Below are 22,632 nucleotides of genomic sequence, written 5' to 3' on the forward strand. Positions count from 1 at the left end.
ATCGGTTTAACTTTTCCACACACATACATACATACATACATACATATCCACAAACATTTTCCTTTTTTTAAATAAAAATTGACTCATATTTCTGAGCTCGGTTACTTTTGAACGGTATAACCGATTTTCAAAATTAGACATGCGTTGGAAAAGTAATGATCGCTTCTATTAGAATCCGTAAAGGTCGGAGTTAAATTTTCGAAGTTTTTGGGAGTTTTGGGGACGAGAACGAAAAACAGACCATAAATACTAGGAAGGGCCATAAAATCCACACCCTTGGACCAAAGTGGATGGTTGACATATGAATGGGTGAGTCTTTTCCTGAACTTTAAGATGGGAATTGCCAAATTTTCAATTCAGTCAGATTTAGAAAATCGAAAAATTTCGTTTATAGATAGTGTCGCGTGTAGGGGGTGTAGGTGTGCGCCACTGACGAGAACTGCCGTTCTCTGGTAATAATGAAATTTTACATGTTTTCATAATTATTGTGATACTGTATTTATTGAATCTTGTCATATTGTAGTGGGCCATCAAGTCGTAAATTTTACGTCGAATATACAAAATTTGCAATAAACTTAGTAATGTTACAGTATCTCAATGTTTTTTGCTTTATTCGAAACAGCTCAAGTGTTAGATTTATAATTTTTGTGTCCATTTTATCAAAACTTTGTTACCTAGAGGAAATATTTTTAAATACATACACCAAATCAATTCACAATTTTCATAGTACATAAATTAGTCATTTTAGAATGTGTCAAAGGCAAAAATAATTACGTTTGGTGCACTAAAATATTTTTTCAATCATGGTAACAAGATGATGAGACAGTTATGTTACATGAAAAACTAGCGACAGTCGATTGAAAGATGAAAAGTTTATCCAATATTTAGATAATATGAGAATAAACCAAAATAAATTTTAACCCGACATAATATATGTATGATAAATCTTCGCGTACGGTCCTGAAACTCGTTACTCAGTCAGAAGTATATATTTACAAAAAAAAAAACAAATGTGGAGGAAGTAAATTATTGTGTTCTATTCTAAACAACTAAACCAAGCTGAAACTTCCATGTATGATGAATGTTGCTTTAGTTTGCTTAACAGCGGTAAGAATTATATTTTAGTGTTATTATCATTTTGAACTTTTATACACAATTAGTCTTCTGATCACGTTTGAATTTATATAATTCGTATACTATTAAGATTACTATTTATCATCATAATCATTCTCGTATTCGCTATCTCTATGTGGGGTTGTCTTCTCTAATAGTTTCATTTTTGTAAGTTTCTATATTGTATCATACCAGTTCTTCTTCTTCTCCTACCGCTACAACCTTTTGTGAGTTTTGACCTTCGTAACAATGCTCTTCCATTCTGCCCTGCGAGTTACATTCCGTCTCCACTTCTTCTTTTTCTTTTGGCAGCACTACAACCCGGGGTGGGTCTTGGTGGATCTGGGACTGCAGAACTCGTTTCCATCCCGAACGGTCGTCCATGATAGGCAGTTATTACGGAGTCTATGGACTATTCTCTAATTCTATTTCTATATTCTATTTCCTTCTCCACTACCGGATGTTTATGGTTTTAATATCCTCCTCAATTAATATACAAATGTTCTTAGACATATTTTACCTGAAGGTACAAATTAAACACCAAAAAATAAATTTAAACTTTAAACGGTCACTAGGAGTAGGGGTCACCAACTTCTTGAAAATTTCAAGATCTTGTCTTGATCTTGTCTTGATTTCAAGACAAGATCAAGACAAGAAGTAATTTTAGATTTCGAAACAAGACAAGAAATTTTTTGTCAATACCAAGATTTCATGTCAAGAAATCAAGAAATCTTGACTAGGTAGGGTCAATCCAAGCCAAGTGGTCCAAAGGTGGTTGGTTGACTATTCTTAATATTTTTTATTTTTCTACCTTTTAAACTTCAGTCTATAGAGAGTACAAAATTGTATTCATTTTATTTTTAAAAAAATTAGTTTGCCGATGACGGCCATTTTTATTAAAGCGTGTCGATCATTTTCACGGAAAACATGGCTTCGCTCTTTAGTCAATATTTTTACTGAGGTTTGTCCTAGAACAATAAATCAAAAACCAAACTTTTTAGAAAAGCAAGCCCTAAAAAATTGCCTGTAGCATTATTTAATTTCAAACTACCCTTAAGGTCTTAAATGAACCTCAAAATTTGAAAAGGTAAATTGATAAAATGCAATTTTCAGCATTTTTTGTACAGTATAAGGCAAGCCGATAATGGTTTGTAATTTTTTTCTGGAAAAGACATAAGTACATACTTTAAATAAAAAAAGTTTAAGCTTTGAGACTTGAGTAAATTTTTCAAAAAAAATCTCAAAAATGTAATTTTTTGAAAAAATCTCAAAGTTTGGCCCCTTATATCTCTGATGGGCACGGATGAAAAAAATTGAAATTTGGCTGAATGTTAGCCCCTAGCAGGTAGAATAAAGAGTAAAAATTTGGAGTTGCAGACTTACGTCATATAGAGTTACAGGCCTGAAAATATGGTCAAAAATCAAAATGGTCAAAATTGGAGCGTTTGCGGGCAGGGTAATTAAAATTCAAATAAACTGTCTAATGAAATAAAAATTAATGTATTTTCACCAGATTTCACAATGAATACAAGTTTATACAGGGTGGGCCAAAGAAAAGAGTCCACCTCGATATTTGGCAATAGTTACCTATTATATTCTAATTAAGTGCCGAAATAGGTCCATTTTTATTTTTATTATATTGCAACTTGGTCACCCTGTATAGATAATGATCATAATGTTTATATTACTGAATAGAGAATTGAACACGCTATGAAATGAAATACCACAAGACTCCTATTCCCATTTAAAAAAATCATCAATTACGTCATCACACTCTAAAGGATGACGTCACGTAGTATGAAATATATCCCAAAAAGTTGCAATATAATAAAAATAAAAATTGACCTATTTCGGCATTTCCTTAAAATCTAATAGGTAACTATTGCCAAATATCGAGGTGGACTCTTTTCTTTGGCCCACCCTGTATAAATGTGTATTCATTGTGAAATGTGGTGAAAATACATTAATTTTTATTTCATTGAGCAAACGCTCAAATTTTGACAATTTTGATTGTACCATTTCTTCAGGCCTGTAACCCCTATATGACGTAAGTCTGCAACTCCAAATTTTTACTCCTTATTCTACTTGCTAGGGGCTAACATTCAGCCAAATTTCAAATTTTTTCATCCGTGCCCATCAGAGATATAAGGGGTTAAACTTTGAGATTTTTCAAAAAATTACATTTTTGATATTTTTTTTGAAGAAATTTACTCAAGTCTCAAAGCTCAAACTTTTTTTATTTAAAGTATGTATGTATGTCTTTTCCAGAAAAAAAATACAAACCATTATCGGCTTGTCTTATGCTGTTAAAAAAATGCTGAAAATGGAATTTTGTCAGTTTATCTTTTCAAACTTTGAGGTTCGTTTAAGGCCTTAAGGGTACTTTGAAATTAACCAATGCTATAGGCCGTTTTTTAGAGCACACTTTTCTAAAAAGTTTGGTTTTTAATTTATTGTTCTAGGACAAACCTCAGTGAAAATATTGGCTATAGAGTGAAGCCATGTTTTCCGTGAAAATTATCGATACGTTTTAACAAAAATGGCCGTCATCGGCAAACTATTTTTTTTTAAAATAAAATAAATGGAATTTTGTGATCTCTATAGACTGAAGTTTAATTTGTAGAAAAATATTGTTGTTGTTTGTTTGGGTTTATATGACTGCGGACACTAAATCCATTCGCCAATTTTACTATTTTTTATTTTATTAGTCATTTTTTCGTATCTTATCCTAAAACTAATACTAATATAATAAACAATTCTACTAATAAATAATTATTTTTGTATTTTTTTTTTTTAATAATTTTTTATATATATATATTTTTATTAATTTTTTTCCAAATGATGTTCTCAGAGTTCCACAGCAAAAACTGCAACATTCTTCTTTAGCCCTCTACTTCATTCGAAAGCTATTTTACTATGGACTGTCCAAGTTCGTCATTCATTTTTATCTACATATTTTTTTTATATTTTTTTAATTATTATATTTTTTTTTCTATTTTTTTTTATATATCTTTTTTTATATTTTTTCTTTCTTTTTTTTTTTTATTATTTTTTTATTTTTTTTTTATTTTTTTTTTTTAATTTTTATTTTATTATTTTTTTTTTTTTATATTTCTTTTCTTTTTTTTTCTTTTCTTTTCTTTTCTTTTTCTTTTAACATATAACAATTTACAAAAAATACTTACTCTATATTTTACAATTACAATTTAAGCTTAATATCTAAAATATGTTTATACAATAGTCGGTATACCAACTCATTATTTTCTAATGTTAATAAATAATTTAAATTAATGGGATGGTGGACATCAGTCAAAGAATACAGTGAATTTAAAAACATATTAACTTTATTAGAGATAAGAGAACAGGTCAAAATTTTGTGTTGTAGATTGCCCAACTGTCCACAAATACATTGTGGACTATCAGCTATATTAATTTTAAATAAATATGATGGAGTAAGACAGTGGTCAAATCTCATTCTGCATATGGTTCTTATCATATCTTTTGTCGACTCCATTTTAGAAAACCAAGGTTTATCCGTTATATAGTTTCTGATTGATCTGTAGTGGTTTCCTGTATTTACGTTTTCATCAATATACCTTTCTTTCCATTCTTTCTTAATCTCTTTGAATAAATTTGATTCAATATCTTTTGGCGTACAAAGATAATGGGTTAATACTCCTTGTGTCACCGCGTTTTTAGCCAATTCATCTACCATTTCATTTCCAGTTATTCCACAGTGGCTTTTAACCCATGCCAACTTAACAGACTTTCCTTGTTGCTGAAGTTCTTTAATTTTATTTATGATATATAATTCAATGTAGTTCACTTTTGATTTAGGATTTATAGCACTAATTTTACTAAGAGAACTTTTACTGTCACTAAAAATTATAAACTTTGAATGATTTATATTAGATAAATATTTTAGTGCTTCCATTATCGCTATTAATTCAGCTGTGTATATACTCATAATAGAATTTAGTTTAAACATTTTACTAATTTTATTACTGCTATCCCAATAGGCACATCCCACACCTTCAATATTTTTTGATGCATCTGTATATAGCATACAATAATCTTTGAACATTTGTGAACTGTCGGAGATAAACACTAATTTTCTTAAAGATATAGGCAACTTGCTATAGTCCCTTAAAAAGTATACCTGAACTTGTTCCATACTATTAAAGTCAATATTATAATTTGGGTTTATGTCATATTTATAAAGTTGTTTATCATATATTGTCATTTTTGAATATAAATCTACCATATTTAGAGTTTTCTTTTTTATCCAATATTTTTCTGTCAAGTCTGCTAAAAACAGTTGATGTATTTTGGAAATTAAACTTGCCTTTTTTTCATACAATCTAACTAAAAGGTTGATGCCAAGTTTTTTTCGTCTTATATCCATCGGCATTTCACAGCATTCAACTTGTAGATTATTTATCGGTGTACTTCTTAGGGCTCCTATACACAATCTAAGGGATTTATTAATGATTTTGTCTATTTTATTTAAATGACACTGTGATGCGTCACTGTATAATATTGATCCGTAGTCGAATATAGCTCTTATATTATTTTTAAATAACAACAAAGAAATATTTGGATCTGCTCCCCAACGTAAGTGTGATACGAATCGAAGAAGGTTTATTCCTTTTTCTGTTTTTTTAACTATATGGTCTATATGTTCTTTCCAGAGAAGCTGTCTATCCAGAGTAATACCCAAATATTTAACATAACTTTGTACAGGATAGGATATATTGTTTATTAAGATGTGATTGGGTATTTCTTTTCGTTTTCTTGTAAAAATACATAATTTGGTTTTGGAATCAGATATATTTAGTCCATGTAATTCACTCCATATTTTAATATGTTTGTCTCCTTCTTCAATGGATTTGACTGCATTTTCTATTTTAATGTTTTCTTGATAAATAACTATATCATCTGCAAATTGTAAAATTTTTGTTGAGTTTAAATTTTTTTCTATATCAGAAGTGTAAATTAAATATAACAAAGGGCTTAATATTCCTCCTTGAGGTAAACCACCCATCGCTAGTCTTGGACCAAATGTGTTATTATTTACCGATATATAAATTTTTCTACAGTCATACAATTTTATTATTTTTTGACAGAAGCATTCTGGCAGACCTATTTGTATCATTTTGTTATATAGTATATTTAAATTAACGTTGTCGTATGCTGCTTCAACATCTAATAAAAGAGCGATTACTGAAGAACTTTTCGTAAACGCTAAATTTATATCTGTTACCAAATGACTCACAGCTTCCACAGTAGAATGATTTTTTCGAAATCCAAATTGTGTTTGTGATAATTTATTGTTTTTTTCTAGCCAACTTTCGAGCCTAAGTTTTATCATTCTTTCCAGTGTTTTTGTTATGCAGGAGCTCAATGAAATACCTCTATAAGATTCTGCTGAATCAGGATTCCGATTTGTTTTGAGAATAGGAATCACCCGGTACTCTCTCCAGTTATCTGGAATATCTTCTGATAACCATATTTGATTAAAAAAATTTAATAGTGTTTCTTTCCCTTTTTGATGTAAATTGGCCAACATAATATAATGTACATTATCTATACCTGGAGAAGTATTTTTCTTATTCTTAAGGCTTATTTCTAATTCACAGAAACTAAATGGAATTGAAAGTGGATGCATAGAGTTTTTTCTTTCCATTACATTAATTTTTGAAAATATATTATCTGGACATAATTTTCTTAAAAACTCCTCAACCCATTCTCCTTCAGTCACTGGATTTACTTGTGGTTTAAAAATGTTTTGTAATCGTTTGGCTTGATTCCACATATCTTTAATTGGTGTATTTTTGTTTAAAGTTTTACAAAAATTTCTCCATGCATTACGCTTACTCTCTAATACAACTTTTTTGGTTTTCGCTACACATTTATTATAATTTATATAATTTTGTATATTAGACTGTAGTTTAAACTTGCGTAAAGCTAGTTTTTGTTCTTCTATTACCTTTTTACAATTGTCATTCCACCAAGTTTTTCTAAATCGTGGATTAGTCCCTGTTCTCTTCTCCGGTATACATATCTTACAATATTCGTTTAATTTATTTAAAAATTGTTGGTAATTTAAATTATTATCTATTTCCATGAAATTATCAGTGATAGAAGAGAAAAGAGACCAATCCGCTTTATTTATGTTCCATTGGAATTTTGTATTTACACATTCCGCTTTATTAACATTAATATTTGACTTAATAATAATAGCAAAATGATTTGATCCTAATGTCTCGTCCACAACATCCCAATCGAAAAAATGACTAATATTTGTTGAGCATATTGTAAGATCTATTGCAGATTTATTATTGCTATTCGGTCTACGCATCAAAGTTTCTTTACCATTATTTAAAATTACAAGATTACAGTCCTCAATAGCTTCTAACAGATTTTTTCCTATAGTATCTACAGTACTACAACCCCAAACATAATTGTGGCTATTAAAATCACCACCAATTATAAAAGGCTTCTCTAGACTATTAAAAAACTTTTTCCATTCATTTAGAGTGATTTTAAGATTTGGTTTTACGTATATTGAATAAATGTTTAACTTTTTTCCGGATTGAATTTTAATTGATATGCTATTGCACATTATGTCATTAATTTGGTGAAAAGTAGGACTGTTGTAAAATTTTATTAATTTTTTCAAAAGGATGGCTACTCCACCATATCCATCATCTCTATCATTCCTAAAGACATTATAACCAGTAAAGTTAATAAAATTACTTTTTTTTAACCAAGTTTCTGATATTAATCCTATATATATTTTATTGTCATACAAGAATTTTTCTAAATAACCCTTATTTGTTTTAATTGATCTCGCATTCCATTGAAGAAATGAAACGTTAGCCATCACGAGGTAATAATAATTGTGAAATATTGTTTTTTAATAATTCCAACGTTTTTTGATCTAAATTGTGATTAATTTGATTTAATGTTGCTGAAATAAAGTTTACTATTATTTCTCCTATATTATTTTGATTATCTTTTTGTGTTTATGTTGTGTTAGAATAAATGGGATTATTAAAATTATAACAAGGCTGACTTTGTATTCTTGGTGTTTGCAAAATTTTTCTGCGTGCTTCCATTGTTTCTTTATCTACACTACTAGAATCAATACTACTTGATCTTTTTCGTTTAGATATTGTATATTTATTTGAAGTATTTTCTTGGTCTTTACTTACTGTTGAATAACATTTTTTATATTTATTATTAGCTTCATAATATGTTATATTTTCATTATTCATAACTTTTTTAATATATTCCTGTTTTTGTCTTTCTGTACAATCTGCTCCCTTGTCAGTAGCGCTGTGTTTTCCTTTGCACAATACACAAAGTAAATTATTCGGATTGGAACAATTAGATTTGTTGTGTTCTTCGCCACATCTTTCACACCTATCTTTTCCTCTACATTGGGCACTTATATGCCCAAATCTCAAACACTTTAAACATTGGATTATTCTGGGTGTATAATTTTCCACCTCGTATATCATTTTTTCTATTATTACATTTTTTGGTATAGACTGACCTTTAAAAGTGACAATTACGGTTCCTGTTTTTACATAATTAGTATTACCATTATCTTGAATCACTTTCCGCATAATTCTTTTTACATGTAATACTTCGAATTTAATTCCAAATCTAGGTTTAATTAATGATAATAAATCATTATCTTCTATCTCTTTATCTACCAATTTTATAACACCTTTCTTTTGAGTAAAAAACGTTGGAATATATGCCTCATACTCTTTGCTTTTAAGAATTTGAGAATCAATTAATTTATTAGCACTAGCAAAATTATTTAGTTCTACCTTGATTTTATTTCTACCAACTACTGTAATTTGTGTGATATTATTTTCAATTTCAGGTACTGCACTTAAAATCAAACGGGCCGTGCCGATCCTGTGTAATCGACCAATGTTACCGTTTTTATTTTCTATGTGTACTATATAAGGTGCATTATCTCCAAATTGATATCTATGTTTTAATCTTAAATTTATTACTTTATTTAAATTTTGCTTACCTGACTTATCTGTTTGATTTAAATTTGTCAAAGTTTCATCGTTATTGCAACTAAATTTGTTACTTACCTCAATAGTACTACTTGTTTGGTTTTGTTTGTTTGTTACCTTATTATTTACTCTATTGTTATTTTTATTTAATTCCTCATATTCCATCATCCCATCTCCTTCCATTTCTACATAAAATTTACCTTTATCTGGAGGTTCGGGTGGTATACCTTCCATATTATTTGTTTCCTGAAATTTAACTTCTAGGCGCTAAATTTCACACTTTCTTACAGATCACTGGTTTAGTACTTCTTTATACTACTCGTAATACTCAAAAAGTTAAGAAAAAACCTTAAAAATTAATAATTTTTAGGAGAACTTCTAAATAAACTGCCTTTCAATTTGACGTTTATTTGACATTTTGTAGAAAAATAAAAATATTAAAAATAGTCAAGCAACCAACTTAATTTATATTGGACCACTTGGAATGGATTGACCCGGTATTAATTTGTGAAAAAGGTAACATATTTTAAAATAAAATAACGTATTTTAATGTATTGAACACTTTTTTTGCTAAAACGATTTACAAAATCTAAATCATGTAAATGTAACACAAATTTTTAAATCGGAATTAATAAGCCATGAATTACGGCAGATAATACTTCTTATGCTGGGGCCACAGTAACGGCATTAGACGTTACTGTGGCCCCAGCATTATGGAGTCAACGTCTAGCCGATTTCTTGACTTTGTTATTGTTAAAGCTGCTATTGAAAATAGCCTTTCCGCAGGTACAGATGTTGCTGGCTTTCTGAGAAAATCCTTGGCCATTTTCGATAATAACGGGTAAGACATTCTCTTGTCTTCTCTACCAATCAAGTAGATTCTCAGCATCTTCTGACCTAGGCTCATGTAGGTATTTTTTGATTCTGGTATTACATTCTGTAGATCATTCTGGAATTTATTAGGCCGTGTCAGCACGCATCGCAATAAAAGGGTCGCCGAGGAAACACCGAACCAGGTAATCAAGAAATTTAAAGATCTTGGAATTTCTTGAGTCAAGACAAGACATTTTAAATTTCTTGATTTTTTCTCAAGACAAGACAGGAAGTTGTTATCAAGACAAGAACTCTTGTCTTGTCGACCCCTAACCAGGAGATGAAAATCTATAATGAATTCTTCTTTTTAACGTGCTCTGTCAAGTCTTCTTGACGTTGGCGATTAACATGGCGAAACTTTCTCTGTCTCGAGCTATTCTAAATAGTTGCTCTGCTTTCTTTATGCCTGTCCACTCCCTGATATCCTTCAACCAAGACGCATATAATGAATATTAAAGTAAATTTGTTGGCACACTTTTATTGGGTATTTAATCTAAATAATAATAATAGCATCCCGTTTCATACTGCTAACGCGGCTAGAGTTGCACAAGTTTGACTTGAATGTTTGAACTTGACTTGAGTTTGGCTTAATTTCAAGTTAAACTTATGTCAATCTCTCTAACAAATAATTCAAGTCAATTCAAACTAGTTTGAAAGAGTTTGAAAAATAATTTATTTCGTAGATATAAGTTTTTGTTAAGATAGACATGTCAGTAGCCAATTAAGATAAGAAATTGAATAATACATTGAGTGCGATATAAATCATCCTTTAGTTCCAATAATTTTAGTAATTGTTTCCCTTTACAAGAGGCTACAGTAGCGATCAACATGTAACAACAGACGCGTTCCAAGATTGCGGCTCTAATTTTGAATAATTTTGTCGAGATATTTGGCACACATATTCGTAATATAATAAAGAATGGCGGTACAGAGCCCAATTTCAGAAATGTGTTAGTACGTGGAAATAACTCTATAACTAAATAAAATATTGAGAAAAGGAGCATCTACCGCCATTAAGAGGAAAAAAAATAAACTTTCTTCAAATAAATTTTTTATCCCATTCCTAGATTTTGTGTAATCTTGGAACTACTAAAATTTTTTATTTCTAACAAGAAATCGAACATATAACTAAATAACTAATTAGGCAACATAGAGAAATTATCACTGTCATTTTGACAAACCTGCGTCAGATTTTCTCTAATCTGTTCTGTCATCTTTATCGATATCTGTTCAGTGCAGTAGTGTGTTAATTTAAGAATTCGTTATTGTTGTTTCATAGGAAAGTAGTGTTTATTGATAGTTAATTTATTATATATTTGTTGTTGTGTAAGTTATTGGCCTCTTTGAAAGAATAGATTGTTGTTAATTGTGAGTTTTAGGTATATGTAAGTACGTAAGTATATTTTACGTAAAAATATTTCGAATTCTAACGCGAGTATATAAAGTTTTAGGAGGATTTTTTATTCTAAAAATATTATCAATAGTTTAACAAAATGGAAAAAATAAATCAAACGAAAAATAAAGTGAAACCTTTCAAGAAAAATCCATTAAAAACCGTGCCAAAATTATGAGAAAATCGAAATTTGTTTCGCTTCACAACAAAAAATCATTATTTATTATTGTTTTATTATTCTTCTTCTCTTCATTTGAATGGCCTTAGCTTGTTTTATTATTAGATATTTCATGCAAATACCTTTATAAATACATGTCTTAACATAAAATTTTCACCCATTTTGGTATACTTTTATAAATATCTATTTATTAATAATAAAATCGTTTTCTATTACTTCCATTTAGCGCGACTATGATATTGTCAAAATATTAATATTAGATAATGTCAAAGATTACCACTGTTGCCAAAGTTTATGATACTATCTCCCGAAGTTATATTTTTTGTTGCTACCTGTTGATCTCTACTCTTTACTCTTAATTTTAAAAATTATCTACAATAGAACACTGACACTTTCACAGTAAACTATTTTAAGCACGCACAACAAAATTAAATAAAAAAACACTAAATGAACGGTTTTTGGTTTAAATAGGATCTATTTAGCTATTTTTATAATTGTCTGCTTTTATAACCGATAACAATAAACACCGGCACCGTCTTCAACGACAGAAAGAAAGTCATAAAAAAGGTTTAGGAAAGTTAAAAACGAAGGAAACAAAGAACCTTAAATCTGTTTTCGTACCAACCCCTTTTTAAGCATGTTAATTCCTTGAAACGTTATGGTCAAATTTGGATTATCTACATTTTTTCAATACAAACGCCCCAGAATCTCATAACATGTGGTGTGGGTACTAAAAGTTTAAAAGTGAAGTGAAAGCGGAAAGGTACTAACAGTATAAGTCAAGTAGTGTTGACAGTTGACTTATACTCTTAATCCAAACAGAGTTTTGAAATTAAAAGTTGTACTGTTAGAATAAAATCAATATTTATGCATGAAAAACAGGCTATTGACTTATACTCTTAGTACAGAAATGATTAATAGACATTCAAAATATAGAAGAATCCCGAAAGGTCCATTTTATGACTTATACTCTTAGTACATAGCACGTTATATACAATGTGTCCCAAAAGTAGAGGAATGGTCGAATATTTCGCGAACTAAACATCAGATCAAAAAACTGAAAAATACGTGTTCAATCATTTTCAAAAATCTATCCAATGACACCAAACACCAACCCCCACTACACCCCCTGGAAGTGGAGTGGGAGGTAACTTTAAAATCTCAAATGGAAACCCCCAGTTTTTCTTGCAGATTTGAATTCGTTACGTAAAAGTAAGCAACTTTTTTTCAAGACATTTTTTTGAATTGTGGATAGATGGCGCTATAATTAAGAAAAACGATTTATCCTGATACCACAGGTAAATTATATAAACGGTCTAATATCTCGAGAAATACACTTCCAAATAAGAAACCAAAAAAAAATTTTTAATACTTTTCGAAAACATATCGAATAACACCAAATATGACCCTCCAACTTACCCGCTGGAGGTAGGGTGGGGGTAAGTTTAAAATCTTAAACAGCAACCCCACTTTTTATTACAGATTCGGATTCGTCATGAAAAATTAAGCAACATTTATTCGAAACATTTTTTAGAATTGTTGATAGATGGCGCTTTAATTGGAAAAATACGATTTATTAGCGCCATCTATCGGCAATTTTAAAAAATATTTCGAATAAATGTTGCTTAATTTTTCATGACGAATTCGAATCTGCAATAAAAAGTGGGGTTCGCTATTTAAGATTTTAAAGTTACCCCCCACCCCACATCCAGGGGGTGGGTTGAAGGGTTATGTTTGGTGTTTATCGATAGGTTTTCGAAAAATATTAAAAACTTGTTTTTTGGTTTCTCATTGGGAAGTGTATTTCTCGAGATATTAGACCATTTCTATAATTTACCTATGGTATCAGGATAAATCGTTTTTACCAATTATAGCGCCATCTATCCACAGTTCGAAATAATCTCTTGAATAAAAGTTGCTTACTTTTACGTAACGAATCTAATTCTGCAAGAAAAACTGGGGGTTTCCATTTGATATTTTAAAGAGACCCCCACCCAACCTCCAGGGGGTGTAGTGGAGGTTGGTGTTTGGTGTCACTGGATAGATTTTTGAAAATGATTGAACACGTATTTTTCAGTTTTCGATCCGATGTTTATTTCGCGAAATATTCGTCCGTTCCGCTACTTTTGGGACACCCTATATATAATATAGAGATTTTATATAAATTATTTGTATTTTTCTAATAAAAACAACATTTTCACTTTAAAAAAATTCGATCATTTTTTGACCGAAACTTCAAAATTAATGTGTACATTAATGGGGACAAAATATTATTCTCGTCAAACGCTTAGTTTAGAATAACTAGACCAAAGACGGTTAGTCGGAGCTTTGTCTACAATTGCGAAACTGTTATGAATGGCAGTTATGAATATATGGTAGTTATGAATAGCAGTTAAGAATGGCAGTTATGAATATAGTCTTGTTATGCAAAACTAAAAACCCTTAATAGACAGAATGTCGCTTGGTTTATTTTTGTTTTTCTTAATAACCGTTAACGTGACAATAAAAGGGATTTTTCCAAGAGAGTTTTAGCTATGTGTCACCAGAATCCGCTGTAATCTCGATTTTAGAGAAATGGCGCTTGGTCGAGTTATGTATAACGCCGTCCTTTTAAAGAATTAGTTCACTGTTTGTGGTTTTATAACGCTGTTCTTTATTTTTACATTGCAATTTTCATTGTTTTGAAATCACCTGCTGCAACATCAAATAAATTAGTATATTTATTTTTCTTTTAATTAATACTGCTTAGACAACAGATTGTTTCTCTTAATTTTTGCAGTGAGAATACCTTCAATATCAGACTCAATTTGTTCTGGTACTTCTGAATTCTGGTACAATTCTGAATCGAAAGATATCCAAATTCAGATATTATCTCCCAACGCCACACACTTCAAAACGAACGTAATAAACAAGCTAAACATAGAAGTCTAAATATATGAACTACAAACTAATTTGCGGAGTAGCAGAGTACAGATTCAGACCTATCCAAATCAGTCACAACAAAATCCGTACGCTCTCAATTAGAATTGGAAATAAACACGTTGCCAATATGATATTCAAACTTCAAACTGTTTGAAGAAGTTTGATTTCAAGTCAAACCTAAAGATATCGAAATCAAGTCAAATCAAACTTTTTTTAAAAAAAACTCAAAAACTCAGAAAATCAAACTTTTTTATAAAAAAAGTTTGATTTTCAAGTCAAGTTTGTTGAATAAAATCAAACTAGTTTGACTTGATCCATCTCTAAACGCGGCTCTGGAATTATAGCAGGGTAGTCTGCTATATATAGGGCCCACGGTTTACAAGGAAGGTAACAGGGCCAGTGCTATGCTTCAACCGCCTATTATTATCCCTGATTTTACTAAAGATACTCATTTTTATTTAGGCTGAGTCGACCTGGGGCCTCTAGACATTTAAAAATGTCTAGATGTTCTGGCCGGAGTACAAAACCCGGCGCTGAGTTTCGAACCCCGGCCTACCTGCGTGGAAGTCAGATATACTACCGCTTGAGCTATCTGGGCCCTGGAATTTAATCTAACCTACCGAAAAATCTCTTAAACTAAGTCTTCTCTTAAACTTAGCTCAGTCTGTTGTGTGTAAGGCAGTGAACATTGATACAATAACATATTTTGCCTATTAATAGAATAAAATTCTTCATGGCCATTTAACGACTTATTTATTTAGTCAAAATGGATTATCTGGTTTATTAAAAAAAGTAAGGTATTCAAAATTTTTCTAAAATGGGCATTTTTACAGAAAAGTCCTAAATTATAAACAAAAAAGCAAAAACAGCAAAATGCTGAAAACGACACCTGATATGAAATAGCTATTTGTATAACAAGGGAGGAAAGTGCTACTTTTCCTACCGAGAATGAAGTTTACTGCCCTACGCTATGCGTCAAGGGAGGATCATTCAAGGGAGGAAAAAAACACTTTACTCCCATGTTATACAGACATATGATTTTTCCACCTTCCTCAAATAACAAGTCATTTTTTCATTTTTACTTAATTTATTTATGTAACTAACCAACAAAATTTATTAGAACTTAAACTAACAAGTAGGTACAATATAACTGTCAACTGTCAAATAAAAGTCAAATTATGAATGTAAACATTGTTAAATCAAAATAACAATTTACTGTTTTTACCATTCTGCAAAATACATGGTGTTTTATAAATAAACGTTAAAATGTATAGATACTTACTTAATAGAAAATAGATATTGTACAGGGTGTCAATAAGTTATATTTCATGTATAAAATACCATGACGTCACTTTTACTTTTCCTCCCTAGGGAGGAAACTACTTTTTCCTCCCTACTTTTAGGTTTTTCCACCTACCTCTACCGAAAGTATACTTTTCCGGACCTGAGTGTAGGGAGCAAAGTCGTACTTTTTCTCCCTAGGGAGTAAGAGTATTTTTACTCCCTAGGGAGAAAAATTAAAAGTGACATCATGGTATGTCATTGAGGAAATAACTTATTGACGCCCTATACAATATTCTTTTATCTACTACGTAAGATACCCTGTATTTTGCAGAATGGACAAAACAGTAAATTGTTATTTTGATTTAACAATGTTTACATTAATAATTTGACCTATATTTGACAGTTGAGAGTTCTGCTGTACCTACTTGTTAGTTTTAGTTTTCTAATAAATTGTGTTAGTTAGTTACCTAAATGAATTATTTAAAAACGCAAAAATGACTTGTTATTTTTTATAGGGCAATCAATGAGGTTATTTGGCTCCGAATTCCATCCCACTACATCGATTTACTTGATATTTTCACAATAAGTAGAGAATAGCTCAAGAAACAAAGTCTACCCTATGTCGATGTGCGCTTTTATGTTAGGGGTGGTTCCCACCCCTTCTCGGGGATGTACAATTTTTTGGTTAAAATTTCCACGGAAGTGCCTATAGAACCTAATTATAAGCAAAAAATGTTCAATATATTTTTTTTAACTCAATAATTTTTGAGTTATTCGTGGTTGAAAATTGGCCGTTTTCATTGAAAAATGACACCTTTTCGGCCGGTTTTTTGCGAATACCTTAAAATCTATGCATCTAATGAAAAAAACTATACAAAACATTTTTGTAGCTTATAAAAAAACAATGAGATTCGTTCCTTCGTATATCTTCAAGTTATATTACAAAAAGAGATATGGTAGGTGAGAAGAGTCTGTTTTTTTTTGTGCATGCTGAAATTGGTGTATTCAACTTGAAATAAAAGAGAAACAATCGATTTTAGTTGTATAATGCCATCAATACCTTTTGTAGTGATTGAAAAGACCTTTAGAATGAGCCACATTACATGTTGATTACATCCAAAGTAAGCGAAATATGCTGTAAAAAATTGATAATTTATGGAATTTAAAAAAAAATGAGAAGTACATTTAACCCCTCATCCATCAGAATTTAAATGCATCGTTTTCCTTCTGTACTACTTTCTATTATAGTGTTGTTTCTATGTTCAAAAAGTTGGACGGGTTTAAAATGGATAGTTTTTGAAAAAAATAAAATCAAATTATAGAGCGCATTTTTAAATTTTCTTATGAATCTCCCTTTTTCTCTATGTAACTCGAAAATAATAAGAGATACGAAACAAAGGTACCACACAAAAATGTAGGATTTTGTTGAGTAAAAATTTTGTTTTATGTTTCATTATTTTATCTCTTATCATTTTCAAGTTACATGTAGAAAAAGAAGATTTTTAAGGAAATCTAAAAATGCGCTCTCTAAATTGATCTTATTTTTTTTTCAAAAACCATTCATTTTAAACCCGTCCAACTTTTTGAATCCGTCCATGATATTATAATAAAAGGTATTGGAGAAGTAAAATGATGCATTAAATTTCTGGTGGATGAGAGGTTAAATATACTTCTTTTTTTTTCTCATTTTTCTTAAAATACAATAATCATCATTTTTTTTGCAGCATATCTCGCTTAGTTTGAATACAATGTACCTTCAATATTGCTCATTTTAAAGATCTTTTTAAGCACTACAAAAGTTTTTTGTAACATTGTACACATAAAATCGACCGTTTGTCTATTATTTCAAGTTGAATACAACGATTTAAGCACGCACTAAAAAAACAAATTATTTTCTCCTACCATCTCTTTTTATATTATAACTAGAAGATTGAAGATAGAACTCTTTGGTTTTTTATAAGCTACAAAAATGCTTTATATAGTTTTTTAGTTATATGCATAGTTTTTAAGATATTTGCCAAAAACCGTTCGAAAAGGTGTTATGTTTCAATGAAAATGGCCAATATTCAACCACGAATAATTAAAAAAAATTGAGTTTTCAGAAAAAAATTATAAATTAGTTCTTGCTTACAATTAAGTTCTCTAGCCATTTCCGTGGTTATTTAAACCAAGAAATTTTCTACCCCCGAGAAGGGGTGGGAACCACCCCCAAGATAAAAGCACACATCGGCATAGGGTAAACTTTGAATTAGGAGATAATTAGAGGCTATTCCCAAAATTTCATTAAAATCCATGCAGTACGATATAATTCGGAGGTAATATCCTATTTTTGCTCCCATTGACTGGCGTATTAAGGAAGGTGGAAAATCATATGTTGAACATGGGAGTAAAGTGCCTTTTCCTTCCTTGAATGATTACTGCCCTCCGCTACGCGTCGGGCAGTAAACTTGATTCTCGGGAGGAAAAGTAGCACTTTCCTCCCTTGTTAAACAAATAGCTATTATGTCGGTTCGCTAAACTCAGACACAACTGGATAGTGAGTTTAGTAAGTAATTTTGCCAATTTCGTAAAATTGGCAAAAACATAATTACTAAATAGTTAACAATTACTAAATAGTTTGTAATTACTAAATAGTTAGTAATTTTGCCAATTTTAGCAAAATTGGCCAAAAACAAAAAAAATTACCTACTAAAATCACTAGCCAGTTTGGTCTGAGTTTAGCGAACCGACTATAATTCACTTTTGCCATTGATTGAAAACTACCCATTGTGTAGTTATTAATCATAATCAATAACAAACTGTGTAGTTCACAAATGTATTTGTAAGTTTGTAAATGTAGATGTAATCAAAAACTGTGTAGTTATTAATCAATACTTTTGCTTAGTTTACAGCAGAGCGATTTAAAAAAATTTGCGTATTTTATTTTTTTACTGCCTTCGTCAGCTTTTACATGCTTTGTAGTTTTCTTTATTCATATTTTATAACTTTTCCTCAGCTTTTAACTTTCACATATGACATTGTTGTTGTTATTAACATAACTGGTCTTAATTTACGTTTAATAGTTACAATACCACTTTTTAAAAGAAGTTTATGTGAAGATCATTATAATAAATGGTTTATACAATGATATGTCAACAAGGTATGTTTCTTTGATCGGGTGTATATCAATGGAAACTAAAGAGCAAAGAATAAGAGATTTTTATTGATTATTTTTTTCACCTGTCAAATTCGGACGTTTATGCTTTTTCAGCCAATCACCACGCGTCGTTCTAGCCAATCATTGAGTGTAATACTGATAAAACAGCCTCTTCCTTGATAAAACAGTCTCTTCCCTGATAAAACTTAAGGTACCCTAAATTTCACATAATACGTTACGAACGACATTGGAAAATCTCATATTAGTTATAAAAATTGTGTTTTTAATAATTGTTCATTTTCGATTTAAACAGTTTTTTATGTATTAACAATACAATAAATAAATTGGTTCATTTTTAAATCATAAAATAATTTATCTATAACCTACTTAAGACATTGATCCTAGTTGTCTTAAAAATATTTCACAGATGCCCGTATTTACTAATAATACATATTGGTTCACAAAATAATCTTTTCAAATACCACTCGTCCTCTAAATTTTGCTTGATAAATTTTTTCGTTTTCATACTTCAACTTCTTTATTTAGGGTAAAATCACTCAAACAAACCGAAATGGATAATATCACTCGTCCTTCGGACTCGTGATTTTATCATTCGGTTTGTTTTCGTAATTTTACCAAATAAAGAAGTTTTCGAGAAAACAAAAAAAATTATCTATAAAATTTAGAGGACTCGTGGTATTACCTTTGATTAAATTTAAAACGTGGTTTTTTTACTCAAAAAAGTGTCTAAAATTCACATCATACATACTAACAAGACGTAAATAAAATAATATCTGTTACATTTATTAACTACAAAATGAACATTTATATTACAAATTATAAAACTGTGTATAATATTTTATTAAAAAAAAACAGAATTAACCCCTAGCAAACTTTTATTCAGAGACATCATCCGAACATTTTGTTTGTTTAGAGCGGGGAAAATTCAAATAAAAACTGCAATATTACTCTTAGACGAATGCATTTATCACAAAATAAATAGATTTTTACATACACCACCTAGAGACTTGCAATTTTTTGCATTATGTTTAGGATGACGCGGGAAAAAAGTCTACTATTCAAAAATGCATCCAAAAGTGCATAAACATGTCAAAATCAGTATACTAGGGACCAAATTTTGTTATTCGGGTGGTTTTTAGGGTCACTGAACACGACTACGCCATCTGAACCGACCCCTCGAATCACCTTATGCCCAAGGTTACTGCAAGTGACGTCAGCTTCTGGAGTTTTGAGGGTTTTGCCATTAAATTGATGCAAACGGATTACTCGATGTTTAGAGGTCGCTAAATACGAATACATGATAAGAACCGACCTCCGGAGTACCTGGTGCCCAGGGTCACTACTAAGGCACGTCATCTTCTGGCCTTTCGAAGGTTTTCGGCATTGAATTGATGCAACTGGATTACTGGAAGGATTTTGAGGTCACTAAAGGCGAATATGCCATCAGAATCGACCTTCGGTGCACCTGGTGCAAAGGGTCACTGCAAGGGATGTCATCTTCTGGAGTTTCGAATTTCTTCGGTACTACATTGATGAAAACGGATTACTCATAGATTTTTTGGGTTGCTGAACACGAATGCCCTATCAGAATATACACCGGAGTAACTGGTGCCTACGGCACGTCATCTTCTGGAGTTTCGAGAGTTTTCGATACTAAATTAATGCAAAAGGATTACTTATGTTTTTTTGGGGTTTCTGGACACGAATATGACTGTAATGAAAGAATATTTAGTATATAGTGACCACGATGAATAACAGTATCAAAACAGAATATAGTAAATCGATTTTGGAATAAATGAAGGAAAAATGTCAGACATCAATATAAACGTTGAGTTTATATTAAATATAAAAAAATGCCGAAATTTTAAAAATAATTAAAAAAATTGAATAGCACAAATTATTTATTCTAAAAAAAAACGACAAATAGCAAAAAAAATTTACCAATTTGAACGTTTCTTTGAACAGCAACTCACAAAATCTCTGAGTACTCGGTGTGTAGTAATTTAGTGTCGGAATGCCTCGAAATTCTAAAACATGACGTGTCTAGCAGTCACTCTGGCCATTAGTAACTCAGGGGATCGGTTTTGATTTCATATTCGTATTCGGCCAACCCAAAAAGCCATGATCAATTCGTTTCCATCAATTTAATACCGAAATTCTTCGAAATTCCATAAGGTGACATGCCTTTGTCATTAGGTGCTCCGGTGTCGGTTTTGATGGCGTCTTAGCATTCAGCAACCCCAAAATCCCAAGAGTAATCTATTTTCATCCATTTACTACTGAAATCTCTCGAAACTCATGCCTTAGGCACCAGGTGCACCAGTGTCTCTTCTGATGGCTTAATTGTGTCCAGCAACCCCAAAAACCTATGAGTAATCTGTTTGCATCAATGTATTACTGAAGACCCTCGATACTCCAGAATATTCCGCCCCTTTCATTGACCTTGGGCACCAGGAGCCTCGGGAGTCGGTTCCGATGTCATACTCATGTTTAGTGACCTCGATAAATCCTCCAGTAACTCATTTGAATTGATTAAATGTCAAAAACCGTCGAAACTCTGAAAGATGACGTCCCTAGTAGTGACCCTGAACACCAGGTGCTTCGGAGGTCGGTTCTGATTGCGTATTCATAATTTAGTGACCCCAGAAGTGCATCAATTAAATGCCGAAAACCTTCGAAACTCCAGAGACGACGTCCCTTACAATGACCCTGGGCACCAGGTGCTCTACAGTTCGTTTCTGATTGCGTATTCGTATTTAGTGATGTCAAAACCTTCGACTAATCCATTCCAGGTGCTCCATGGGTCTTAGACGAAGCAACGAAGCACTAAAAAGCCCAAAACCTAGGAATTTTGTGCAGTAAGATGAATCGTCATGGAACTTTTTGCATTCGATTAGAGAGAGTGTCAGGCAACTTTGTGAACTAAATTCATATAGGGCAAAAAATTTTGTGCATAAAAAAATGCATTTTAAAAGTGCATCTCAAAGAGGTGAAAATGAAAAATTTAGAACTTGGGAAATATTGACGGAAATGAGTTGAATTTTTATACTCGGGGATTTTGGGGATCGCTGAGCATGAATTTCATATCGGCGATGGTCTCCAAAGTACCTGGTGCTCACGGTGGAACTCGTCGCCTAGAGTTTTACGTTATAATCATTAAAAATCAGTCAATATCCATTACTCGGGGGTTTTTGGGGTCGCCGGCCACGAATATAATGTTGGCTATGGCATCCAAAATACCTGGTGCCCAGGGTGAAACTTTTCACCTAGAGTTTTTAGTCATAATTATTCAAAATCAGCCAAAAACTATTACCCTTGGGGTTTTGGGAGTCGCTGAGTACGAATTTCATGTCGGCGATGGTCTCCAAGGTACCTGGTGCCCAGTGTGGAACTCGTCGCCTGGAGTTTTATGTTATAATAATTAAAAATCAGTCAATATCCATTACACGGCGGTTTTGCGGTCGCTGACCACGATTTTAATGTCGGCGATGGTCTACAAGATACCTGGTGCCTAAAGTGGAACTCGTCGCCAGGAGTTTTTAGTTATAATTATTCAAAATTAGTCAAAAACTATTACCCTGGTGGTTTGAGGGTCCCTGAGTACGAATTTCATGTCGGCGATGGTGCCCAAGGTACCTGGTGCCAAGGGTAGGAACTCTTGCCTAGC

At 31.3% G+C, this 22,632-nt stretch overlaps 1 protein-coding gene across 2 annotated transcripts in view; it reads left to right on the forward strand.

The window, feature by feature from the left end:
- The first annotated feature begins 1,005 nt into the window (after nt 1–1,005).
- The window catches only part of LOC126879006 (uncharacterized), a 35,307-nt gene continuing 13,680 nt past the window's right edge, over nt 1,006–22,632 (forward strand). The window contains exons 1-2 of one of the 2 annotated variants that reach the window (XM_050641883.1): nt 1,021–1,107; nt 9,529–9,674. Coding sequence is in view for 1 of the 2 variants with exons in the window: in XM_050641882.1 (XP_050497839.1) it covers nt 1,075–1,107 (33 nt within the window). In the remaining variant the exon portion in view is untranslated. Of the gene's footprint in view, nt 1,108–9,528; nt 9,675–22,632 lie in introns of both variants that reach the window. The other variant, XM_050641882.1, reaches the window with a different exon arrangement.

Source organism: Diabrotica virgifera, chromosome 1 (genome assembly GCF_917563875.1).
Source record: "Diabrotica virgifera virgifera chromosome 1, PGI_DIABVI_V3a".
In the NCBI taxonomy this organism is placed as follows: Eukaryota; Metazoa; Arthropoda; class Insecta; order Coleoptera; family Chrysomelidae; genus Diabrotica; species Diabrotica virgifera.